Below are 27,953 nucleotides of genomic sequence, written 5' to 3' on the forward strand. Positions count from 1 at the left end.
TATTTCAGCAGGTCTGTGATATTATTTTCTTAGGCTTATCATAGTATTACTACTGCTACTAACGTAAGTTACATATTTAAAGTACGCAGGTGTATGTACTACATTACAGTTTATCATAGTGTTATTGTGGTATAAATATGATTTGTTTGTATGTGTGTGTGTGTATGTGTGAAAGAGTGAACTGCAACCCTGTGATGCTGAGATCGATGTAAGATTCAGCAGAAAGGGCATTCGCTTTTCTCTCACTGTTAAAATTATTTTCGTTTCACTGTATAGTCTCGCGCTACATGTAAACTGGTTGAACTTTTTGCAAACGCGTGACCTTTTTATTGTATCCTTAAAAATTCCAGCGAGGAGATCACATCCCGCTCGCGTTGTGACATGATCACAATAAATAACCGCTCCTTTATAGCGGGGGTGACAAGTGGATAACTCCTCGGCAGTGCATGCGAGGAGGAGTTTCGGAGAGAGATTACGAAGCGTAAAGGACATCCTCATCCAGTCACCGATCAATACGCTACAACAGGGGGGTTGGCAAGACAGCCCTATATGCAGTATATTATGAAACCATTAGCCATTGCCCACGGGGGAACGACTCCTCCCAGGCTATAGCACAAAGAGCGATTATGGAAGGAACGCTGCCGCTAAAGTATGGGCTAAAAAATGAGCTCCAACTCTTACAAATGCCAATGAATAATCAGACCTGCAACTTTACATTATGCAGAGACAGAGAAGAAAAAAATGACGTTGTATAAGACATTCCCCGGGGCTGCGATTTATTTATACTCAGTGTTGATATATCATCGAAGCGCCTAATTCGTTCCATAGACAAAACGGTACACTGGTAAGCAGAAGCAGGCTTAAGTACAGGTGTAAAAAAAGTATGCAAAATAGCAGGAAGGAAATTAAAATATGGGATACAGTATTGGACATCTTATCGTTAAACATTTCAGGTTTTTGATAAAGCACGTTTTCATGCTTTGTCATGATAAAATCTTCTCCTCGCCTATTACACATATGAACGGGGAGAGATTCGTTGCTCCATCAGCCAGTGGGTCCAAAGCTCATCACCTTATTTAATATCTCCCCAAACCCAATCAAGTCGGTGCTTCATCATATATTCGCACATAATTTATGTTTTGGGTCACGCGTATATATACACAAAATGTTGAAATTATTGTTAAGGAGCAAGAAATCATGTGCGCTCTCTCTCTCTCTCTCGCTCCCCCTCTCTCTCTCTCTCTCTCTCTCTCGCTCTCTCTCTTTCACCACCGCCCCCCGTTCTGTCTCGCTCTCCCTGTCCACTCTCTTCATACAACAAACATGGCCGCTAAATCGGATGGAGCAGCCGTGTCTTTGCAGAATGAGACCCCATCGCGGAGTCTGCCAAGTCCGGAACAGCGCCCGCTTCAGTATCGCCATGCCGGAAAACGCTACTCACTCCTGGATTGCTGCTGGGTGCTGTGCGCCCTCCTGGTCTTTTTCTCGGACGGAGCCACCGACCTGTGGCTGGCCGCGGACTACTACCTGAGGCGGGACTACCGGTGGTTCGCCTTGACGCTGGTCTTCGTGGTGGTCCCCTCCGTGGTGGTGCAGGTTTTAAGTTTCAGGTGGTTTGTCTACGATTACTCGGATATGAACAGCAGCGGGAGCGGAGCTGCTGCCGTAAGTGCTGCCGCGGCAGCCTCCGCCGGAGAGAGTAATTTCAGCACCAAGGGCAGCGGTCAGCGGGACGCAGGCAGCTCTGCCGGGGCTGGGGCACTGCCTGTCACGGGCACTAGGAGCGGCGCCCAGAAGTGCTGCAGAGCTTGTGTATGGCTGTTTCAGGGCGTCATTCACATCCTGCAGCTGGGACAGGCCTGGAGGTAAGACTGCGTTCTGTGCAATTATCATGCATTAACACCGAATCCTTCGCTCAAAGACAAGCGAAGAGACAACACCTTGAATGCAGTATGTACATTTGTGACACACTGAATGATGTGCGTGAGGGGCGAGGGTCAGCTGTCGAGTGTCGTGGGGCTGAAATGAATGTGGCAGTTGAACATTACAGCTGTCGTAACAACGACTGAGGCGTTTCTCGTGTTAGAGTGTTTTATTTTGTGCTCTGCGTTTTCTGTGGAGTGGCATGGTGTTGCCGATTTTTTTTCGGACCCAGAGATTTACAACAGAAGCAGAGACCAGACGTTCGCTTCGGTCGCCCCGGCTGCTTCTTAATGCGGTTGCGCGTCAGCAAACAGATGTTGTACTTTGGTGGTTATCGACAAAGCTCCACTCCACGAGCTTGGGAAAGGACCACATAGCCGCTGAGTTGTATGTCTCACAAAACACGTGAGTTTTGTTATCTTATGACGCTGATTTTAGTCTTAACCAAGTTGTAGACGGTGAGTACAGTCAATGGATACATAGCTATATGAAATACATCCACCCCTCGGAAAAAGAAAAAAACAACGTAAATTGATATAATGTTTTGATAAAACACATCTGACATTTAATCGAAAGAATCGTACACGACGAATGCGGAATAGAGCACGCTAATACTTCCTGTTGTCCGGTTAGTTGATCGTTATGAAGTAAAGGAAATCTGGACTTCTTGCGCTTCTGGGTCAATGATTAATCCCCCACCCCCTCGAGCACGCCCGCCCGCCCTGAGAGAAACATCAATTTATCCTTCTGCAATCTGCACAGCGTCCAGTCGCTTTATGCCTCTTTTAAGAATCCTTTGTCCTGAGTTTGGGGGCAAGGGGGGGGGGCTTAGTTGTTTTTGCTTCGAGTAGCAGATGGGAATCATACCAGAACTAACGAGAGAATAGATATGAAGGGATAACGACAGTGGAATAAATCGTCTGGTTTTACATATAAGCATATCGCTTTTTTATTAGAGTATAGCTGGTATCTTATCCAGAGCAAACCAATGATCCAGTTTGTTAAGCGTTTTCAGCTGTCTGTGCTTCTTCTCAGATCCGCCGCATCTGTCTGCGTTTGTAGCAGGTCTCAGTTGGTGTACGACAGAATCCTGTTACAGATGACGCCATAAAGGGACCTATTACAGATGACGTCAACCCCCAGTCAATTAGTTACAGCTAACAGAGTCCCTTAAGTGGGAGACCGGGGTCTTGAGGCACAGATGGCTATTCATCCAGAACCTTGGGGAAAATTTCAAACTGCAGAGAAGTGTCTCCTACATGCTTCAGAAAACCCTCTGCAGTGTAATTAGATTTTTTTTAAGCTTCTGCAAGTTTGTTGATCTGTTTGCAAAACTGTCTTGTTTAAGTGCAATTTAAAACAAATGCATGACTTGACTTAAGGGAGGCGAGGGAGTGGGATCCTATTTTGAGTTGATGGGAGTGTCTGCAAGAGGGTTATTACCGCTGTGTGACCAAGGGAAAGGGGTCCTATCGGCTTTGGTGTCTCTGGTGCAGTTTGGGTGAAATGTATCTAAATATGGCAACAGGGTTTCCATTTAGACACCATGCAGGAAGGAAACAAAACCATCTGGATCGCCGTGTGTAAATGCTGGATGAAATCGATGATGGGAGGTATCGCATAACTACCTCCTCTTATTTGTGCTGTCCAACAGGCTCAAAGGCTTGGACACTGCTTCACAAGGCAGGAATCCCACGGGATTTATATGTAGGTTTGATTTTTTGAGTATTGTACAGATGAAACAACTGGCATGCATTTCTGTCCTGCTCTGTAAAAAAGGTTCCCTGCTCCCTCATCACAAATCCACTGAGTACTGAAAGTACTGAAAGAATGACTGAGTGAGTAGATGTGAGTGAGTCAGTGAGTAGGAGAGTGAGTGAATGTGAATGAGTAAGTTAACAACTGGATGCAGATGAACAAGTAAGTCAATGACTGAGTGATGAATTAACCAACAAATGAAAAGGACTTTATTGATCCTGAAGGGACAAATTAGGCTAATTTGCCATCAACAGCACTGTGAATATGCAGAAGCAAGCACAACAAACAAGAAACCAGACGTACAGACTTCCAGACTTCCAGACATGAATGCAAACCTTTCAAGCACCAGGCAAACTCAGCAAAATGTTAACAATGTGTAGAATCCTAAAACCACCAGCCACAACAAACACAAATGTTGTACACTTGCATATTTACACACTGACACCAATTCAGAAGGAGTCATTAAAATATCCTACAGCTACATGGAGGTCTGAGACTTAAAGACTCATGCAGAGAGTCACTGATCAGATCATACCCTCCACATGTTTGCCACCTTGATGGGCTTCCACTCCCTTCTTCTGCTCTGCCAGAGCTGCACCAATGTCACGTAAGTTTGTCATATGGCCACATAATGGGAACTACATAATGGTGACCTTTGATCACCCTGTAATCCCACTACTGTTCAACTTAGAGGTCATGTGACGCCTGTGCCGTTGCTCTCTGACAAGTGAGATCTTTTGTAGGCTGGAGTAACATTCATAAACTGGAGTCTGTTCTCCCCAATGAAACACAAAATTTAAAATGCAGCAAGGGAATGTTGTGAGAACATTATGTGCTCGCTAAGATCCTACTTCTGCAGGGTGTGGTGTCAGGATGATGTGTGGGGCCAGGGCTTGTTGAACTTAAGCAATGTGAAGAAGAAGAAGGAGAAGAGGAAGAATGTGTAGGCATGTGTGTCAGGCATGTGTACTGTGTTCATAGGCACCATCCATACCACAGCCGACTGCTTCCATCAACACTGATTGGCTCTGACAGCTCTTTACCAGCACACAGCATTACACAGCTGGAGATACACCTGTGGAGGAACGGGGTTAATTATGTGTGCTTCCAGCTGCCACACTTACTATGCCAAAAAGCAGGGTGCTTTGATGAGGTAAAGGGGCAGGGCAGCAGCACAGTGTAGCAGCCACAGGACTGGATTTTTACAAGTAGATGGATGGATGCTTGTGTCCCGGGTGGGGTACTGTGGCAGTACTTAACCTGAACCACTCCAGTACATATTCAGCAATGTGAATGCCAATGTGAATGAATACTCTGTGAAATGTAGACAAGATTCCCTTGTTTTGCAAATATGTAAATTGATCATAATAAATAAATATCTGATCACGAGAATGAAGATGATGATGATGAGGAGGAGGAGGAGGAGGAGGAGGATGATGATGATAATCATTCCCATAAATGAATCTGTGCTGTATACATGAGATCTAGAGCTGGCGTTGTGATACCTGCTGTATGGTGCTGGCTGCTAAAGAGGAGTCCATCTCAGGACAATGTGGGCTCAGCAGAGCGACTCCCCCTGGATGAAAGCCTGCCTGGACTGTGAAACTGATCCTCCCTGATCCCTGTGTCCAGCTGAACGCTCCCTCCCCGCTTGTCTACCATGGGAGAACAGAGCAGCTGTGGCCGGGACAGCAAAGCGCTCAGGGGTCAGAGTGCTCGGGGCATGGAGCCACTGACACATACACTTACACTTTCAGACACAAGAAGTCAGTCTTTCAAATACACACACCCACTCTCTCATACACAGACACACATATATACATTCAATCACACACACACACATACACACACACACACTCTCAAACACAAACACACATTCAAACACACATACTCACTCTCTCATACACATACATAACCTCTTAAATAGACAGTCCTGCCGTCAAACACAAATACCTGCTCTCTCCTACACACACACATATTCTCTAACACCCAATGTCAGCTTTCAAAACCAAACATTCTGAAACACAAACACCTACACTGAAACACTTACACTGTCAGACATAAATACTCACATTCACAAACACTAAACACTCACACTGTCAGACACAAATATTCACATACTCAGATACAAATACATAGACCTCTGGCAAAAATGCACTCTTAGACACAAATACTCAGGGTTTATGTACAAATACACAGACCTACCCCCTTCCCCACCACACACAGATACACATACATACACATGCACCCCCCCCCCCCACCCAACACACACAGGCAACACACACACATATACACCTCATTGAACACCCTTTTCCTTACTATGATTTCTATCTCTCTCCATGTCTCCCTCGTTCTCTTGCTCTCTCCTCTCTAATGTGTTGTTTTTACATGGTTAGAATGAAGAGGTGAATGGGAAACAACACTGAAGTTGTATTCTCTCAGCCTGTCTTGAGACTAGTAATAATGCTATGTTCATTCTCCTCTTCATTCATCAGGTGCATGTGAATCTGAGCATGTAAAATTTGTGAATTTGATATGTAAATAAGCTTACATTTTTCCTCATAACATGGGTGTGAAATTTCCTGTAATCAGAGCATCGCAATTATGATAGCACTTCAATTAATTTGATGACACATCATTTAAACTAGTGGAAGGAATTCTTCCTTTCCAAGTGCCTGTGTGTGTATGGTTGCTCCACTCACCCTAGCTCTGTGTGATGTGTGTGTGTGTGTGTGTGTATGTGTATGATCATGTCAGTGTGTGTGTGCGTGTGCATGTGAGGCATTGTGTGAGTGTGTGAGTGAGTGTATGTTTGTATAGGTAATACGTTAGACAGAGGCGTAGGACTTGGTAAAAGATTACAAACATACATTCTTGGCAGCCTCCCAGATAAAGAGTGAGAAAGACTCAAATTCCTCACGATTGACTCCCCGCTGCCATGTAGCTTGGATGACAGCATGTCCTAAACACAGCTTTGGGGACAAAGCCTTTGAGGAATCAGCCAGCACTGACTAAGGTCTGGTTTTGATTGGGATCAGGGTAATGCTCTGAGGCCCGTGTGAGACTTAGAGCTCTGGTTAAAGGATTACCCCCCTGTGTGTGTCTGGGGAGATTTACTCACGTGCGAGGTGCCTCACATCAACTGCTGATTGAGGGCTTTCCAGGATAGAAAGTGTTCAGTGTTGCTTAGTCACATGCGAGACAGTTCAGTGCAGCTGGCTAAGGTGTTTCTGGGATCAGTGTGTTGCTTAGTCACATGTGAGACAGTTCAGAACTGCAGCTGATTGAGGTGTTCCAGGATCAGTGAGTTGCTTAGTCACATTTGAAGCAGTTAAGGAATGCTGCGGATCGAGGTGTCCTGGGATCAGTGCGTTGCTTAGCCACATGTGAAACAGCTCAGGAATGCTGCTGATGGAGGTGTTCTGGGATCAGTGTGTTGTCAGGTGCAGGTGATAAGCAGGCTGCTGGGAGGGCGAGAGCGAGATGAGACGGATAATCACACCGCTAAACCGTCGGAGCGAGGATGTGGAAAGAGCCATGATTATATCGCTGAGGACCGCTCTGAGGTCAACGATTAATCCCTGGGCCCTCTGTGTGATTATTAGCAATGCCAAGTGCAAAATAGTATTGCAGATGGCGTTATTAATTTTATAAAGCTATAATTTTTCTATGAAGTGCTTGCAAATTGAATGTAATATGAAAGAGACAATAATTTCTATATTTGTAATTAATGACAGCTATCTAGTGGGTATTAGTTACATTGCACTTCACTGGCTCAGCAGATGTCATCAGAAGGTCATTTACATTACATATATTGTCCGTCTACAGAGCTGTATAGTTACAGAAGCAATCTAGGTTAAGTACATTGTTCAAGGTATACAACAGCAGTGCCCCACCCGTGAATCAAAACTGCAACCCCATTATTAAAGGTGGCACTATGGGTCCCTACTGTAGGCCGCTGGATTCCTTTCATACTGCTCACACTGCTCACTGATCTTAGATCAGCCATGAGAATAAACAAATAATTCGCCCCCTAAAAAATAAATTCTCACTGGAATCCCAGAGAGGACCAGTCTCCTGATAAAGAGAAACAATGAAAGCTGAATGATTATGATTTGTCATTCGTTACCAATTTACTAATGCTTTGTTACTGCCAAGTACTGCCAGGAAATGCTAGGTTTGTCATAACTGTTTGGTTTGGCGGGCTTACACTTTTCATTTCCCAGTCCCAAGAATCCTGGACCCAGGCACTGATCCTAGATCAGTTTCAGTTATTTTCTTCATTCTGTGGTTTAGAGTTAGAGTTTAGATATGGGTCAGCTGATCCTGGATCAGTTAGTGAAGTTTGAAAGTGCTCAGGACAGATTGTCCCCCAATGGCTGCAGTGTGCTTGATGGAGTAGACTGCTTGGTTAAATAGCATGGATCTGTACTATCACAGGGTTTCCTAAGCAAGTGAGTTTGTGGGATTTCTTGAAAGAGCTTGGCTGCTATGTTTGTGTCTCAGGGGAGTGAAAGTTGTAAGGCCTCTTTTGAAACCCTTTCAGGATAATTACCCCAATAAGAGGCATAATTTCAGTGTTTACAGTCCCATGTCCTATGGCCCATTGCTCAGTAGCAGAAAGCAATCAGATCAACTGTTCATTCTTGTAGAAGAAAACAATTTTATTGAAGCCTAGTAAATCTGTCGCTGGAGGCGTTCACCCAATTTCACATTCCAGCAGTCTTTCTGAACATCAGCAGCACATGAGGGGTTAATTAAACTCTGCTGGCCCTCTGGAGGTATTGTTCCCTGCCAGGCTGGTGCCACGAGTCATTGCGCTTTCAGTGTGTGTTTGAAGGGCTGGCTGAAATCCTGATGTCTCTCCAGCATTACAGTTAGACTTAAATGAGGTAATTACAGGCCTAAAATTACACACACTCTCTGCTACAGGGGTTGTTTGTTTGGAAAGCTAAAGCGGTAATACGCCCTCTGGCAACTGTGCAGAATGAACCCAATTACAATCACAGTCCAGGTGAAGATTAAAGAGATGCCGTGTGAGACACAGTGTCCTCACAGCACTGACGTACATTCAGAGCAAGGCTGCATTAGCCTTATATGGGCTGTGAATGAGATCCATGGGAAATGAATAGGTTGACATTTGGCTAGTTAGAGTAGCACATCGATGACATGGTGTGACATAAAGGAGAGGGAATGTAAATGAATGAACACAGTTTGACAAAGTAAACATTTATGGACAGGCAGCCAGTGTGTGAGGGGGTTGTAACGGGTCAGTTTGGGTACGGCCCCAAAGATGCATGCACTGGGATTAAGGAATGAGCCAGTCAGCAGATGGGCAGAAGGCTGTACAGAGATATTCATAATTAATCAGTAAGTGTTCTGGGAGGGGCAGGGTGGGGTGCAGGGGGCTGAAGATGTTACAAATGGTGGCTGAGATCAATAATGAACCCCCTTCAGTAGGGCATAACGAGGCGCAAAGCTGCCCTTACCTTTTACACAGCTTCAAATCTGAGGGCTTGCCCTCACTGTCTGATGCTCTCTGTCTCTCCCCCATGATCTCTCTCTCTCTTCCTCTGTCTCTCTCTCTATCTCTTTCTCTCTGCATTGGGAGGCCTACACTGGGCTGTGTTGGCCTGCCATGTTTGTCTGGGTTAGCCTGTATTAGATGGTGTTAGATGGTGTCTGTCTTAAGCTGTGTTGGTCTGTATTAGGTTACATTGGTCTGTGTTAGGCTGTGTTAGGCTGTGCTAGGCTGCGTTAGTTTATCTTAGGCTATGCTGATCTGCATGAGATCATGTTAAGATGTGTTAATCTATGTTAGGCTATGTTGGTCTGTGTTAGTCTATTTTAGGCAATGTTGATCTGCGTTAGGCTGTGTTAGGCTGCATGGAACCGCTCCTTTCATGCTAGCACTCAATCTGTCCCTGCTGCTCATGCTGTGTCTGCCTCAGTTCGTTGAAAATAAGTGCTTATATTTCAACTGCTGGGGCTGTTTTAGAAGGGAAATATCAAAGCATGCATGGACTGCACCCAGGTCACATCACTCATGGCATTTTGAGCCTTTGATAGCATGGTGCCCAGCAGTGAGAGAAGGCATGCACAAACCAGCGCTTACTGCAGATAATCAAAGCAGCATTTCCGCTTTGTGTCAAACTCATGTTAATTTCATCACCTGTCCGCAACCAAAAACAAGCATTTGGTGGTGCTTTTGCTATCGTGGCCCTCTGTAAAATTTTGAGAGAAAGAGTCAAAAGGAAAGAATCTCAATAATCCCCGAATCCCTCATAGCGGGAGCAGAGGGATTTTCTGTGAGCCAGGCACACACATATGACCAGAGCTTATCACCATCTCTGTGGCATGAAGCAGACTGCCTTACAAGGGTTCCCCTTGGACAGGACGTCAGTTCATTGTAAGGCCATTACCCACAATCCATCACTGCACTGCTTGGAGCCAATAAGAGGTGATGAGTCCCACAGCCCTCCAGTGTCCACAGCAGATGCTTTCAGGACAAGGTCACTGAACAGGAGTGTGGTAAACAAACTTTTTTTATGTCACCGCATTTTTTATACATTTTAGGATACATGAATCCTCAGAGACAGGTCTGCCTTCTGAGACAGTGTTGCATTCAACTCATAATCAACTACCAAATGTTAATAAGGTAAAAAACAGAGGTGAAAAATGGTAACTTAAGTTCATACAGTCCATTTAGCCTTTCGGAAAGCATGGGCCTAGATTCAGCCTAAATGTAATGCACATTGTTTGTAAATTTACAAATATTACTATATTATGATATACGCCAGTCCTTAATTCTCCAGGAATCTACTTTTGTGAGGCCCAAAGCTTTTGGTGCAGGATACCCCTGAATTTGCCTTGTTTGGACATGGTGCCTCAATCTTATAAGTCTGCTGAAAAATCTTACAAGACTATACATTACATATGTCTGTCCTATAGGACACTCCTGTCAAGAGAAAATTGAGTGAAGAGGAAAATAGAAGAATTGACTTATATTGTAGAATGAAATGTCTCAATGTCTCAGTCATTATATTGGGGATTTGTCATTTTATTTGTCCTTGAATTTAACACTCAATTAAGCATAAGAGTCCATTCTATTCTTCATGAACACTGTTGACATCAGTGAAATTCATGAAATAAAATGTGTTTTATTGGAAAAAATAACATGTGTATTTGTTCGGTACTCAAAGGTAATGAAAAATGTTCTAATTGAAGAAATTGTCACCTTGCCCAAACTAGATATTAATATGCTCATGTGAAGTTTTCCAGCACGATTCTTCAAGAACGCTTCCTACACGATTCGCATGGGTGTTTAAGTGACCAGAGAGCTATCGACTGAAAAAGCAGCTTTCTTTTCAACTGCGTTATGTGTGTCTCCATTCACTCTGTTGAAAAGCTCTGCCTGGTAACAAGGCTAGCTTGCGTCAGCAGATAGAGGAGTATGGTGCAGGGCATTGAGGTGGCAGTTGGAAATACTTAGTCATATAATGGAGCTGTCTATTAAGTCAACCATTCTGTTCTTTTTTGGGATCTCCTCACTTTGTGATGTGCTACTGTGGCTACTCTCTCTGTGTCCTATGTGGTGTGTTACTGGTCCCACAAATAAGATCTCTACAGCTCACAGCCAATCACCGGTGCTCTTACGGATTACATCATAAACACAGGCCTGATCCCACCAGGGAGCCTCCTGTTAAAATTCTTAGACACAAAAGGAAAGAGTTCGTTTGGAAGGTCAGGCCATGCTTCAGTCAGAGAGACACTTGCTATATGCGCAGATCCATTGATCTTCCAGTCATCTGGATGGCTCACCCTCTTTACAGAGCCCACTATATTAACAAAGTACTGACCCCCCCAACCCATGTGCTGCTAATCACTTAATGACTTGAGGAACCAGTCAAGACTCAAAACTCATGGGTGGGTACAAATCAGAGAGTTATGGATAGCACATGATGATTTCATATGAAATTGTGTTATAGCATGAAAAAGGTGAAAGTCGAAATCAATTTTTCTCTGTTAGTATTACTATTCAAAATTATTTCAGTTGATCCAGTCTTTTTGTCATATATAGTGTGATGGTACTGTGAGGCAAAAAAAGAGAATTAACAGCTACAAAGGAATTAGTTGTGAATGGGTGATCTTCACTTAAACTGGCAAGCCTCTTAATCATGACTAAGTATCGGGGCCAGGTTGAGGAGCAGTGTCAGCGGTGAGGGAGACTGCGTGTCCTCACTGAGTTCAGGTGGGTGGGGACCTGGGGTGGTACCTTGCATGCCATACCTTTCGGATACACAGACAGCAAGTCATAACGGGTACACAGTAGGTAACGAACAGTCAGTAATGAAGCATCAGTAATCAAGTGTGAAGCTGACAGAGAGTGCTAAGACAGAACCGTAAAGCAAATTTTTCATTTGGCCACAGGTTTCAGACCAGGCTCCACACTTCCACCTAAGATACAATAAACCAAAGACAAACCTCCCCAGCTAAAGGAACACTTTGTGCTCTTGTTTTGGCCACAGGGGGTGATGTCCCCTTCTGTGGCAGATCTACAGTCACTCAGTGGCATTACTTAACGTTGCTGCATGCACATGCTGGTACACATACTGCCTAAGAAGGAGCAATATTAACATATCATATAACATGCATACAGCATCTTAAAAGGCTCAATAAAAGCCACATTCACTTCATCAAAATGTACTGATGGTTTGCAGTGATCAGGAGGAGGCAGGAGATTCTGGAAAACAAGGTGTGGTCTGTCTGGGTAGCAGGGGTCTGAGTCAGTGCTGGACCATGGTGTGGGGATTCTGCAGCTTTGAGGGCGACAGGTAGATGCACACAGTAGAAGGAAGGAAGGGTGGATGGAAGAATGGACAGAAATGAGAAGGAAGGAAGGGGTAAAAAAGAAAGAAAGCAAAGGGGAATTAATCAATTTATGAGGATGGTGTCAAGAAGAATGCAGTAGTTTAGTGAGCCAGATGGTTCATTATTGTTGTTGTTGTTGTTGTTATTGGTATTTTTATTTCTTGTTTTATTACTACTTTATCACTCTTACCCAGAATGACTTACGAGGTCAGCATTGCCAAATACATTAAATGCATATCATGGGAGCAACAGGAACAGCAAGAAGGCAGGTACAGAACAACCACTGACACTGTGACTGAATATCAAGCTGAAAAACAGTGATGAAAATAAGCAGACTACACTCATTGTTTAAACATACAGGTAGTGCCTAGCAAAGTAATCTCTAAGAGAGTGACATTGCCTTATCACCTAACATGCTTTCAGTGTTCACCTGAATATGTAGAATATTGATAGATATAAATAGGGATGCTATAATGGGGATATTGACAGCTGAGCTGAGGTTTTTGGGTTAAGCTCTGGTGTAATGTTTCATAGCTGTAGTGTAATGGTAGGAAGGAGGAAGTCATTTTCATTGATTGAGCCCCACACAGAGAGGGGGAAAACCCAGACACAATTACCTTGCAGCCTGCCCACAGAGCAGCCTAAATATCATCACTCCTTCCAAGCACCCCCGCCCAAATCTCTCTGCTGATTGAGGTGGCCTGGTGCTTTGCCTTTGTTCTCTGAGAGGGAAAACGATCAGGACAGACTGGAATTTCTGAAAATGGCTTTTCCTGCTCCATTAGTGCATAGATTTTGATTCTTACCATTATTATACTGAGAAGGTATTTTTAATGCCTCTCTCCTGCTGAGAGCTAAGGAGAGCTTTACAGAGGATGGAGGGGGAATGAGACATGACGTGAGAAAAAGAAGAATGGAGAGAGGAGGAGGAAAAAGGAGGAGATAGAGACAAGAAGTATGAGATGGAGAGGGGAGAGAGAGGGAGGAAGAAGAGAGGAGAGAGAACTGGAGGCAGGGATGAAGCTCAACATAGAATGCATTGTGTAGGAAGTGCACGTCTCTCTTAATTTTCCCCAGAGGGAACGACACACATGCTCCACAGCAGGGCACTGTGCTTCTGGGTCACACACAGGATCGCCACGCCCCCCGCCTCCACACACTCACACACACACACACACACACACACACACGCACACATACACACACACACACACACACACACACGCACACACACACACACACACACACACACACACACACACATACACACACATACACACACACACACACACAAACAACCTCTCCAAACAGAAAAGGCAGTGTTGTAGGGAAAAAGGCACCTGAAAAATCTGGACTGTATCACCTGTATCACACTGTCGGAATGAACCAAAAACCTGTTTACAGCTTCCCTCTTTTGACATATTCATTAATTGCAGCGGTTCTCATTCACTCTATTATACATTTTTGTTTCAGCCATTTATTTTGCAGTGAATATCCTTTGCCAGTGCATTAAAATTGCATCAAACCCTTGACTTTTTTTCCTGCAGAGAGTGAGAGTTTGTGCCAGATCTTTCACACCTCTAAGCCAGAGAGTTTCACTGTGTTTCTTATCGCTCTGCCCTTCAGTGAAGCTCCAAACACACTGTACAGGCACGATTCTCCATATCATAAACTGCAGTCATAATGGATCTGCAACGCAATGCTTTTATAAGATGAGGCTGAAGGATTCAAGCATTTCAGCACACTCTTCCATGGCTGGTGTTGTTCTCTTGGTAGCTTTTATGTATCTAACTCTAAAATGTCACCACGGGTATACAAGCTAATTAGCGAGGCTTTTTTCAATCAGTGTTTCTATTTTAAGAAAGGTTGTTCCAGGTTTGCAAATCCCAGAAGAAAGACTCGTTTTTAAAAGAAGTGGTCTGTGCTCTTATTTAAGCTTTATTGCGCATTGAGCTTGGTTTCACATTCACTCTGGCAGACCTGAAAGTCTCTTGTATTTCAGTCAGCATTAAAAAATTCCTGCAAGCATGGTTTTTAAACATTATGTAGTGGTAAAGCAATCAGATTCTTTTTTCGCTGTCTTGCCCCATGTGGGTTATTTTTTGTCTAAGAGAAAAAAATGCCCCCTTTAATATTATTTTCACTGAAAATTATCTGTTGCTTAATGCGGGAATAATGCTACTGTCTATTTTCACCTGCTAGAATTTCTTTGTGCTTCCTATTTCTAATTCTTCTGGTAAGTTGTGCATTTTTTTTTCGCATAAAGCATGGAGAGCGTGTACAGCTAGCTAGTTGCTGTCAGCACAAGGTTTTCTCCAGTGCCTCTACTGTAATAGGAAAATCTTTCAGGAGAAAATTAAAACATGAAAATGATGGCATGTTTAGGTAGCAATAAATAAGTAGATAAATAAATAGGGCTCTGCTAATATCTCCAAGCCATTTTCTCCTGATCATTTAATGAAGGTTATTATCCTATCAGCATGTGTCATATGGTTGGCAGCCTTTGGAAGAATGTGAATGAACTCCATTCCTTTATTCGCAACTTCACGTCCCTGACTAAGCTTATTAAAGAAACCTGCAAATTGCCCTCCTCTCATCTCCATGCTGGAAAACCTTTATGAGAGCATGAATCTAATTACACCCAGAGCCATTTAAAGCCGTCATTACGTACTTCGCTATCTGTGAAACAGCAGGTGGGCCAACACCACCATTGACATAGTCTTTTATCGTCACATTGCAATTGCCATGATGATAGGATGCAAACATGATGGGATACACATCTGTGTGTTGCAGGCAGAAGTTTCCCGCCAGTGCTGACCTGGGCCAACATTTCCTATTTAGCTAAAATGGTTAAGGCTAGAATTGTGGTTGGGGAATTTTGGTCCTAGATTAGCACTTACAGGCAATTTCTGTCTTGACCGTGCGCATTCAGAAATTGATGGCAGATCAGAGACTCGGGTGCTCAAACCAAGTTGACGCGCTGATGAGTTTGTTGGTCAGATCATTAAACCTGGTACCGCAGTTTATTCATATCAGAAAAGACTGAGGACAAAAACCTTCTAAAACCACAGTCCTGGAAGGCGTACTAAACCTTCTCTACCACTGTGGGGCACACATCATAGTGCTATGCTCATTGTGTCTACATTGAATGTAGACTGAAAATATCTGTTACTTCATGCTGTCTGCACCTGTGTATTTGTGTGAATGGGAAAGGGTGGATACTTTGCAAATATTCATTTAGCATTGTCTTAAAATTACGAAATAACATTTATATGCTATTACAGAATCACATATCTTTGCCTGTGTATGAAGTTCTGTACCAATTACACTGCAATGTTTTCTTGGCGATACCCTCCAACAAAGATCCAGAAGATCGAATGAAACAGCACCTATCAGGGTCAGCTGACAGGCAGGTGAGGAGCTGGTGTGAGCGTGTGAGAAATGTGTCAGCAACTCCATCCACAGCTGCCTGTCTTACATTTTACTTTATGTTAGTCTTGGACAGTATATGATCTTGGATCATGCACAGTCTTTGATTGCAAAGATTTTACATAGACATAGACTTCAACTCAGACTATCCCAGCCTATGAGTTCCTGAGTTATGATTACCTCTGTCCCTACACTACAATAGTGTTATTCTACAGCAAAAAAAAAAAAACATTACATGAACATTTGTCTTTTTTTGATAAGCATGACAACCTGATTGGTGAGGCTTTTGGTGACACAATGTTTTTTCATTGCTAAATAGCTGGGGATAGAAGCCACATCCCTTTGGGATGAGGACAGATATTCTGACCATGAGACTGGTGAAGCATTGCTTCTGAGGCAGGGACTTAAGTCTGGATCTGATACTGGAGCTGTGGCAGGAAAATGGGTCTCGGCATGTATTCTACTCTGTCTCGTATGATCCTGTACACTTTGCACAATCTATCATATTGCTGCTAAGAGATTGACTAACTATGTCCATGAACTACCTGTATGGGCTAAATGGAATTTTTAATCTCTTCAGACTTTATGCTGTTATAAAGGGACTTAATTAAACATAATTGAGCCATTCAAAACCACTGACTCAATTTCAAATAGTAATTGAATCTTAATTACCACATGATCACATGCAGGATTCGTGGCCATCTGGAGATTCTGAGGGTGTGTATTTTTACCACCCTTTGTCTGTGAACACACAGAAAATGGACAAAAAATGTGATTAGAGCACAGTCAGTGAGATGCACAGTGATTCACAGTCAGAGTGTTGCTGTTGCTGATTGGAGAAGGAGAGACTTCCAGCCTAGGAGGCGAAGCCTGGTCTTAAAAAAGTAAACAGCTGTTTGCAGTAAGCAAGTAGCTTTCTGTGTTTTCCCCTGCCAGGAGCCAGGGTTTGAAGTTAACATATGCCACAGAATTCAAGGATGCAAGAGTAATCATTCCTCCCTTAGGTGCCTATGTGAACACGCCCTGGATCATTTCAGATAGTTTCCCCTTTAAGCTTTTTGTTGTGTGTTCTAGGAAAATAGAACTCTGTCCTAGCTAAAACTGGGCTGAATAATTGTTTAAACTGTAGTGTTTTTGCGTCCCTCTGAGAGATAGTGACATGGCATTCAGAATTAGAAGGTGTGTGTGTGTGTGTGTGTGTGTGTGTGTGTGTGTGTGTGTGTGTGTGTGTGTGTGTGTGTGGACAACAGAGTTGTGTGCCAGTCATGATGACAAATCATCTGATATTCTTTCGATCAAAACTGTCCTCTCTACCCCTTCTCTACATCTCTTTCTGTCTCACTCTCTCCCCATCTCTCTCCTTCTCATTCTCTTCCCTTCTCTTCTCCTCTCTCCCTATCTCCTTCTGCCTCCCTCCTCTTCCCACTCTTCTGTCTCCTTTTCTTTCTCTCTCTCCCCTGCATTGTCTCAGTGTCCTCTCTGTACCTGGTAGGCTGTGTGTGGCTTACAGCTTTAGGCCGTGTCTTATGTGGGCATCGATCTGAAGGGCTGCACACAGTGAAACCACAGACTAGCTGCCAGGTACCTGTCACTCCACTCAGGTCATGTGACTGAGCATCTCGTCGCAGCTCTTGCGGCTGGGGAGATGACACCACTTCCCAGAATGGAGACAGTGACAGGGTTTCCCAGTCTATACCAGCAGGGGTATTCCTCCCTGTATCAAGCACATAGAGTGATATGAAGATTATGAATACCAAAAGGGTTGCATGTTAAATGATATGTACTGTAATAAAGCCTTCATATAGCCTACACAAAGCCTTCACATGCATGCCATTAATGCTTAATGTGCAATGTCCCTTGCCATGGGGTCACATCTCTGACAGACCACAGCAGCACACAAATGAACATCTTAACATACTAACATTATTTCATAAATTACATGTGATATTTTATGCTATATAAAATGTGATATATTATATCATCTTATCTCAGTCTTATAAGCCTGAAAACCTAGGTTTAGAAATGATTAATGTCATGACCATGATGGGTTTAGGTAAGTTTTCTGAAGGCTTAAAACAATACATGCAGAATAATGTCTGATCAGAGACTCCTCATTTTTCTATCTGTTTTTATTTTATTTTTCTATCTGTGCAGAGCAGATCCTGCCTAATTAACAGAATTATGTTGCAGTATCTCCTTGATGGTCAGATGTGCAAGGCTCACGTTGGGCGCCTTACTTACAGTTCACACATTACCAAGTGCATACAGCCAGGTTGACTAACTTACTCTGAGAGCCACAGCACCTGATACCCCATCTTTTTTTCAATGAGTTTGTGAAACCCCCCATTGAAGCTAGCAAGGGGGTCATGGCATCAATATAACAAAGCAGCCCCACAGGATTTAAAGAGAGGGCAATCATTCTATAACTAACTTTGGATTCATCTGGCTGGTTGAGCTGGTGGTTCTTTCAAACATTAGCTTAACTTTGGCCAACTTGAAGGCATCATCAACTAAAAATAAGATTTATTTACAGGTGGACCTTCACTGGCTGGAGATCTGGTGAGTTAATTGATTTTTACAGCAGAAAACCGGTCCTCTCACCGGGGGGAGGTCTTGCCATACAGGAACCAGTCACATGATCAGTGTGGGCCAATGGCAGCATGTTCAATGGCTCTGCATTTACAACAAGGTCTCCTTGGACTGTCATTTAGTTTTCTCTTAGAAAATCAGAGGTTGTCAAACTGTCAATTCCCTGAAAGCCTTTGCTGAATAGCTATTAAACCACCTTCGCACGCGCACACACACACTCACACATATTATTGTACTTGTTAGGTCTCCATGGAGACCACTGGAGACCCAATAATGACTGATTGGAGCAGCTGAAAGTATGCTTTGGAAAGATTGGCTGATTGTCTTAAATTGCCATACACTGCACAGTACTTACTGCCATTGGGACTGTTCATTTTCATTATTTCTCATTTAGTTTATTTCTTTTTTTCCTGATGTAAACAGTCAACTGTACAGATATTTGCACCACCAGATATTACATGTTTGATTTTATCTGTGATTCAAAAGCCATCATATATGTCTTTCACACATTGCTTACCTGATCAATGTCATCAATTTTATTGTTATGGTAATTATAGTAAAAATTTTAATTAGTAAACTCTGTTTGACTTACATGGCTTACATTTTGCATATTGTCCATTTATACAGATGATATAGAGGATAATCAGTGCTGCATTTCCATTATTACAGTAGATTGCATCATCAAAAGCCTTGGTTGCATCTTTTTAAACACTTATGAAAATGTTACTGTGTGTATAGAGAGACAAGCTGTTCCCATTATCAGGACTTCCTGGAGCAGATTCGCATCACCACTGCAACAGCTGAGCTGAGGTGGGCTGCAGTTTCCCAATGTGGCTGCACTACTACATGGCTGGACATCACTTCCTGTCCAACTTCCTGCCACTCACTTCAGGTCTTTCTGCATATAGACACACCATAGATCATTATGACCAACACAAGGAATTTAACCTGCAATAAAAAGGATTTAGTCTTCTGTTGTGTATACAGGTCTGTGAGTGTGAGACAGAGAGAGTGCATGTTCATGTGTTTGTGCATATGCGTAAGCATACAGTATGTGTGTGTGGGTATGTGAGTGTGTGTGTGACAGAGAGAATGTATGCGTGTTTTTGAGTATGCATGACTATGTGTTGGGCTGGAAAACTATAAAATGCTATGTCACTAAACCAAATGAACAAGTCTGTTTGTTTCACATGAGCAATGCTTATCATTGAAAAGATTTTATTTGGCTGCGAAATTAAATTAATGCAGAAAATTTTAAAGATAAAAACAGCATATGCAGGTGCATGTTAACATTTGACAAGTTTAAAACCAAACCCATTCTACCATTGTATAAAAATCACGAAGCACACTGATGCCCTTGACCATGGGACATTTTTTTACTGATACCTGGGTTACAGCAGGATGCGCAAAGCGATATTTTCTGATCAGGCGTTTAAGGGTTTACAGCTGCCTAAGTGTGCTAAGTGTAGTGTGTGCAGTTATTTATGGAGCTCACTCTCAATCCAAAGTGACGTAAGAGAGCAGATGGAAGAGTTTGCATTTTTTTTTAAACTCACCAGATTTGAGTTTTTTACAAAAGCATGTCTGCCGCCTCTGGGGGGCTTGAGAATAATTTGTGTCATTTCGTTTGCTGTCAAATCCGCTCGCTGCTTTGACTCATCCTGTCACTTCGGTTAAGGGGACAAAGTAAAATAGGAGACAAATGACAGTACAGAAGTATATAAACGCTTCGCACTGGCAAGAGCGGCCAGCACTGGTGTTTGATTGGCGCAGCAGTCTGGCACAATATTTAATCAGCAGTAGTCTGACATATCATTGCTGTTTTTGTGCTCTTTGCGTTTACTCTCTGTTACAGCCCTCCTGGTGTGTTTCTGCGTCAGAGCGCCTTCAGCCGTGAGCGCTGTTCACTGCGTCGTTCGCATGCAAAGGTGTCCGTGCTAAAGACCCCACGGGAGTCTCTGTGTCACCTCTTGGGTCCTATCATCTGAGCGCTCTTTCTCTGCCAAAGACTGGCTGTTATTATGCAGATGATAGAACGTTCTGGCATTCTGGTGGTGGGACCCCTACCCAGCTTCATTGGGCCTGTCATGTTAAAGCAGCTTGACTGTCTGTATACCACCCAGGTTTCACATGCGTGTAACAGATATGCACACATGAACTGGGTCAAACTGGCAACACATTCTCCTCTGATATTAAAGGCTCACCAAGAAGCCCATTTTTAAGCAAACTGGGGGAATTAAGGGGCAGAATCACCATGCAACTTGTGATTATGATTCAGAATTGTAATTGAATGTGTGAATATTTCTATTTTTCGTATTTTGCAAGCTGATTTCATTATAATGAATCTTAATAAAGTCAAGGCTGAGGAGGATGGAGGCTAGAAGAGAGAAAAAGAAGAGCTTCTGAGGCTGTGTCAGAAAGCCTTGATATGATTTTTTCAAATAAAGTTCAATCTTCCATTAACATTCAATCATTTTAACTTGAGTGTGTAGTTGACATGCTATCATCAACCAATCAATGCAAAATTATGGACAATCCTGTAAATCTGGCTTGCAGTCCCAATCTGGCAATCCTGGTGTAAGTCATTGGAGCCTCAGAGAGGGGAGCTGTCAGGCAGGCAGGCAGCAGTGCTAATTTATCCTAATTAGCCTCGTTAAGATGTTGGGTTGCGATAATGAGCTCCCTCACTGATGTTCCCACCGCTGTGTAGGCTTGCTCTGGCTCTGTCTGTGGCCCTGGAGAGGAGTACGTACAGGCAGCCAGGGACGGGGGCGGCCTAACAGAGAGATGCACCAGAGAGCCAGGGTCTCTCACGCCTTACACACACAGGGCACCTGTGCTTCAGCAGGTTTTGTGTTAGCTGCCTTATATGATGGGTTTCTCTGAATCTACATATATAAAAACATCAACTGAAGTGTGGAGATTCCCTGCCAGTAGAAACCACCCTGAGAAACGCTGGCTCACTGAAGGACACCTTGCACCATATCCCAGCATCAATTCTGGAAGCTTTTTTTCTGCTAAAGACTGTGCTATTAAACTAGAGGCAAATCTAGACATTGTTTAGTTTTGTTTACTTTACTTTACTTTACTTTACTTTAGTACATTACTTTCATCATGCAATAGTAGCCATAACGAAAGGAAAACATTAGTGTCTACATGATTGGGTTGTCTTGAGCTGAACTTTAAGTCTTGATTTCAAAATTGTGAAACCTGTGAATTTTCTGATGTTAGTGGGTATTGAGTTCAGTTTCTCTGCTGCCTTGACTGTGTATGCAGTTTGTCCAAAAGCTGTCTTCCAGAATTGTACCATACAATCACTTCTAACTGAAGTCCTTGTCTCCCTAGCATTGTGTCTTGCAAGAGATAACCATCTGTTTAGCGGAGGAGGTGCCAGGTTATGAATAACTTTGTACATCAGGCAAACATCTGAAAAAAAATGAAACTGTCAAACTGTCAACAGGTTATACTTCTCCACAGTGATGATGACTCCTTGGTTTTTCAGCTGGAGATTTTAAGGTTTGTTTGTAGAGGGTGCATAATGGTTTCCGTGTGGTTGCTCCTGCCTGGTACCAGCTTGTGATGCAGAATGATAAATGAGAGAAGGTTGTGGAGTGTCCAAAAAGGTGTTGCAGCAGTGCATTACTACAGCAACACTACGCTACTTTATCACTGCACTGCTTCAGCAACATTAGGCTGTTACAACAAGTCTACTTCAAAAACACTGTACTACTACAATCCTAGTAACTATATTCCAGGGCCAGAGCATTGTATTCCCTGATGTTTTGCATATTATTCTTTGTTTACCCATCATACAAATGCATTAAAGAAAAGAATTTAATATGTAAACCTGCTTCTGCTAAAAAACAATGTCTATCCTTAACTCTCCATTCCTGTCTCTCTCCTTCTTCTTTTTCCCTTGATTCTTTTATCTTTCACTTTCTTTCATTGTCTGTCTCCTTTCTCTTTCTTTGTCTCTCTCTCTCTTTCTTTGACTGTTTTAATTTCTCTTTTTGTCTCTCTGTCAACCTCTCTTTCTTTTTGTATCTTTCTGTCTCTCTCTCCATCACTCACATAAGAAGAGACAAGCTCTGGGTGTCAGTGAGAATGATTAAGATGTGTAATTAAAGCACATTTGATTGAAGGTTATGGCGCCCCAGTATATTCAAAAAATAAACCCATGCAGCAGTGGGTGGCAAGCAGTGGGGGAGGGGGGGGCAGAATTCCCTTTGATCGGCCCTGATGAGAACAGCATGTCCGCCTTTTGGGATTGCTTTTTTTCAGCTAAATTTCCCACCCACACTGCCAGGGGCTCTGTCATCACAGATTAACACATCACACACACACACATACACACATACACACACACACACACCACACACACACACACACACACACACACACAGAGACTTACACATATGTATATATATAGGCTGGGCATCAGAGTGAGACTGGAGTATTCCAATGCCAGCCTAATGATATCAATATTTCCATGATGTACTGTATGTGATCTCTACTCTGTCCTCCCCCTTTTACCTGAGCACATCCCAGTGCTCAAAACTTGCCTTGGCATATCCCACTGTTAACACCAATGTACCATGTAGTGAGCTAGTGGTAACCTGGGGAAAAGGGCTGTTTCCGGGCCAGGGCTAACAAAATGAAGTTTGCAGAGTTTATCACTGAGAGCAACACCAATATAGAATCAGCGAGAGTGAAGGGAGATCTTGGAGAGGTTTGGCCAGTAGCTTTGACTATCGCAGAGAGATAAACGGCCTACAAAAGAGCTCTATGGCTGTGGGGGAGCCAAGTTCTGTAGTGAGATCTGTGGGGCTGCCGAGGTGTGTCTGAACAATTTATTGGCAGCAATAGCCTGTCCTAAATTACTTTTACATAGGAATGAGGCACAAACACAAAAGAATCCTGCTGGGTAGATTTACAGACAGAGAGATGAACAGATGTGGTACTTATTCACTTCATAGATCATATTTTTATTCACAGGCAGGAAACACATAGTTAATGTGAATACTGGAGAAAATCACACTTTGCTCACGTCCACCTAGAGAACAAAAATGACAAGGTGCAGCACACTCACCGTTTGTCATTACCGCTTCTTTCTGGCCGCTCTGCGGGTGAGAAACACTTTGCCTGCGAGCAAAGCAGGCAGGGGGTGGTGAGGCAGGAGGAGCCTCCGGGGACGTCACGCGCTAAATGGTGGCAGGAGAAAGGGACCGAGATGTGAAGTGGAACAGCTGGTCCTCCCTGCTCCACGGGGGCAGGCAGGAAACAGGAAACGCATCACAATCAGTGCCTGGTGGCAGGGATGGAGGCGCACTGGCAACAGGAAATACAGCATAATCAGGCCCTGATGCACAGTTTTTCTCCCCACCAAATGCAAAACTGATATGTGAGTGCTGTCACAGTCCTACAAGAACTATGCTTATACTCCTAAACCTGCCACTGGATTGTTAGTTCTTGTGAGTGCGCGCGCACACACACACATGCACACACACACACACACACACACACACACACACACACACACACACAAACACAAATATCCAGTATTATGTCAGACCACAGTGTTTGAGAACAGGGAAGTGGTTTTGTGGGCGGTACTTTGTATGACCGTGGAGTGAAGCATTCTTTGTTCTTGGACTCACTGTGGAAGGTAAGCAGACATCACCTTGCACTTGCAGGCTGGATGGTTCCATCATACACCCTGAAGGACCTGTGTTTAATGTTCTGATACAATACAATCTTTGTCTCTGAAAAAAGAAGAATGATGTCACATGTCTTGTCATGACTGTGTAACTGGACCCACAAACTCTGATCCCTGACCAACCCCTTTAACCCCCCTCCTTCTTCTCTCCCCTCCCCACGCTGGGGCCTCACAGGTACCTGCACGCCCTGTACCTGGGCATTCAGAGCCGCTGGAGGGGGGAGCACGAGCGGCAGCGGTACTACTGGCGCATGATGTTCGAGAGCGCCGACATCAACATGCTGCGGCTGCTGGAGGTGTTCCTGAAGAGCGCCCCCCAGCTGGTGCTGCAGCTCAGCATCATGATCCACAGCAACCAGGTCCAGCCCCTGCAGGGTGAGAGAGCCGCCGTGACATCACCGCGTCTCGCCGATGACATCACCCTCGCTCCTCCAGAGCTCTCATACATTACCTCACTCTCAGATCTTGGGCAATTGTTGATTGCGTGATGTTTCACCATAATTCGTATTCATGACATCATCTCTTCTCTGTAGTTAATTGGAAGGAGGAAAAAAGCAAATTTGTTTTGCAGATCAGTATCATGAAGCAGAAGGGTGTACCCACAATCTAACTGCACAATCACTGTCTTTATCTGCAAGCATCATGCTTGCTTTGGCAAAGAGTTTCAAAGAGATCAGGAAAGCTTGTTTAACTGTGTCCTTCCGCTAGGAAAACAATTTGGTTTTGTTGTTCTCCAGCTTTTTAAACCACGCTTCACAGACTGAGTAAATCAGCAGTTTATATATCCAGCAATAAATTAACATCTAATTAGTGCGTGTGACACACCTTAATGATTACAGAGCTGACAGCTTCTGTCAGTGGGAGATAACACAGGAGCAGAGCAAACAAGGCTGACTTCTCTTATCGGATAAACATCAGCTTTATCAGGTAAATGTTGTTTTTCTCACTCTGCAGGGTGGCCTTTTTCTTTCACTCCATTCGGTGAACTACAGCACAGGTGCTCTTCTCATTGCCCTGCCATGTCAATCACACGTGGTTTGGTCCCCCAGCATACACACACACACACACACACACACACACATACATACACACACATGCACACACACGCATGCAAACCCAATCACACACACACACACACACATACATTTCCATGTTCGTTCAGAGTCTATCACTTCTTTTCTTCTCCCTGTTTGAATATTTTGAAGGAGGATCTGTGTGCAGAGTCTTTTATCCTTTTTCCCAGGAACATCCGTGGAATGATTTGTGTTTGGATTTGTTTTCTGCGGTTGTTTCTGCTTCAAGTGTGCTACAGTAAATAGGCGCTTGTTTCGACAGCAATGGTGGCAGTGTTGCCCAGTCGTGTGTTCAGCTGCATTTGATTGGAGAGCTCTCTCTCTCTGCCACTCATGTACTGCCCCAGGTATTCCTCCCTGACAGCTGTCCCCTGATTGAGAACAGGGGAGAGGGCACTCTCTGTGACAGCAGGGGCACAGTGGCTCGGTAACTGACTGTAATCATTGCAAGACTTGAATCCAGGGTGGCGTGCTCACCCTGTACCCTAGGGCAAGGTACTTTACGTGGATGGCTTCACTAAATACCCACTTGTATAAATGGGAAGTGTGTAAAATGTAAGCTGTAAAACTCATCCCAGATGACAGCCCCTGCTAAGCTAGGAAGGGCTATAATGTTCTGATCTTATTTTTCATCCAAATTGGCAGAGGATGGTCATAACCCCTTTGATGGCTTCCCTATGCATGATACATAAATGAGGAATAGTGTCCTGTAGATTTCATCATTAATTTTGCTTTTTCAGAGAAATCATTTTTAAATGCTTCTTTTTTACAGTATACCCAATGACTTAAATGATCCTCTCTAATTCTTTCACACACAATCTGTCTCTCTCTCACTTTTTTATTTCTTTCCCTGGTTTTCTTTCTCTCCTACTCTCTTTCTCTCTCTCACTCTCACTCCGCCATCTCACACTTACTCTCCTCCTTCTCTCGCTCTCTCTCTCCTCTCCTCTCGCTCCAGGTCTGTCGGCCTCTGCCTCTCTGGTGTCTCTGGCCTGGATGGTGGCCTCGTATCAGAAGGCCCTGCGTGACTCGCGGGATGACAAGATGCCCATGTCCTACAAGGCGGTGATCGTGCAGATGCTGTGGCACCTCTTCACCATCGGGGCGCGCACCATCGCCTTTGCGCTCTTCGCCTCCGTGTTCCAGCTCTACTTTGGCATCTTCATTGTCACGCACTGGTGCGTCATGACCTTCTGGATCATCCAGGGCGAGACGGACTTCTGCATGTCCAAGTGGGAGGAGATCATATACAACATGATGGTGGGCATTATCTATATCTTCTGCTGGTTCAACGTGAAGGAGAGCCGGGCCCGCTGCCGCCTGCTGGCATACTGCATGCTGACGCTGGCGGAGAACACCGCCCTCACCACGCTCTGGTTCCTGCACCGCGGCCCACAGACCTCCGACTTCTGCGCCCTGGTGGTGGTGTGTGTGGTGGTGTGCAGCTACGCTTTCGGCACCTTCTTCATGTTCATCTACTACTGCCTGCTTCACCCGAACGGCGCCATCTCCGGGACTCAGTGGGGCTGCATCGGGGACACAAGGGCGGAGCCCGCCACCTCCCCCGGCCCACTGCCGGACCCCGTCACCAGCCCCCCCCGGACGCTGCAGAGGACTACGGGGGTGGACCGGGAGCAGGCGCCGGGTGACAGGGACAGCTGCCCTCCCGTGTTCCAGGTCCGGCCCTGTGCGCTGCCCACCCCCACACCCCGCCCCCCACGGACAGAAAGGCCGGTCATCCGCATAGACCTGCCCAGGAAGCGCTACCCGGCCTGGGATGCCCATTTCATCGACCGCCGTCTGCGGAAGACCATCCTGGTGCTGGAGTCCACCGCCCCCATCACGCCACGTCTGCAGTACCGTTCCCTGGCTACCTCCAAGGAGGTGCTGGAGTACGAGACCACCGTGTGACCCATGGCCAGCTGGCATGCTCGCTTAACCGGTCCTGCCAGAGGTAGCCAGTGGCAGTGTCCTGGGAGCTTCCTCTACCACCAACCGCACTCACTGAGGGGTTGGGGAGAATGTTAAGGGCCTGATCAGGACCCCTCCTGCAGCACTGTAGTGACCTTGGTATGCGGTGCGTGTGCCACTGGCTTGCTTCGCCCTTGTTCTGGAATGACACTAACCTCCAGAAAGGTCAAGGGTGAAGGGTCAGGAGTCAGAAGGTCAGAGTTTGGCTGGAAAGTAACTCAGCCCACAGAAGCAGCAAGAGTCATTCTGGCAATGAGCTGACCGTGCGTAACTAGACTGAGGAACTTATCTGTGTTTATTAATAACATGAGGACAGACAACTAAGTGTCTAGGACTTGGGACGTGATTCACTGACACTGACAGGAAATGGTGCCGTGACCTTACAGCAGTGTTGTTTTAACATTGCTCTGATGTTGTGAGAATGTTATATGGTAGCAGAGTTGTTGGTTTAAGTAGAGGGAGGGCTGTGTGTTGAGTTGCTTCTGTATGGTGCACACTTTATTAACTGTTGACATTTATGTACATATTTATTTACTTTTTTATTATTTTTGTACTCAGTGGCCATGTCTTTGATATGATTCTTAATATGGTATGATAATTATATATACATATGATTGTTTTAT

The 27,953-nt window shown here is 44.3% G+C and overlaps 1 protein-coding gene across 1 annotated transcript; it reads left to right on the plus strand.

Moving 5' to 3' along the window:
• Nucleotides 1–1,321: 1,321 nt before the first annotated feature.
• LOC118779442 (XK-related protein 7-like) lies at nt 1,322–27,347 on the plus strand. The gene is made up of 3 exons (XM_036531564.1): nt 1,322–1,865; nt 24,462–24,661; nt 26,318–27,347. The coding sequence occupies exons 1-3, from the start codon at nt 1,324–1,326 to the stop codon at nt 27,268–27,270; spliced, it is 1,695 nt and encodes a 564-aa protein (XP_036387457.1). The 5' UTR covers nt 1,322–1,323; the 3' UTR covers nt 27,271–27,347.
• The last annotated feature ends 606 nt before the right edge of the window (nt 27,348–27,953 follow it).

This window comes from Megalops cyprinoides, chromosome 6 (genome assembly GCF_013368585.1).
Source record: "Megalops cyprinoides isolate fMegCyp1 chromosome 6, fMegCyp1.pri, whole genome shotgun sequence".
NCBI classification, from domain to species: domain Eukaryota; kingdom Metazoa; phylum Chordata; class Actinopteri; order Elopiformes; family Megalopidae; genus Megalops; species Megalops cyprinoides.

What these genes read in the sequence shown, in the direction of transcription:
- LOC118779442 (XM_036531564.1), top strand. Translation starts at nt 1,324, where the DNA reads ATGGCCGCTAAATCGGATGGAGCAGCCGTGTCTTTGCAGAATGAGACC. An exon ending in CAGCTGGGACAGGCCTGGAG is followed by an intron (nt 1,866 to 24,461) that starts GTAAGACTGCGT and finishes GGGGCCTCACAG; the next exon opens with GTACCTGCACGCCCTGTACC. An exon ending in CCAGGTCCAGCCCCTGCAGG is followed by an intron (nt 24,662 to 26,317) that starts GTGAGAGAGCCG and finishes CTCTCGCTCCAG; the next exon opens with GTCTGTCGGCCTCTGCCTCT.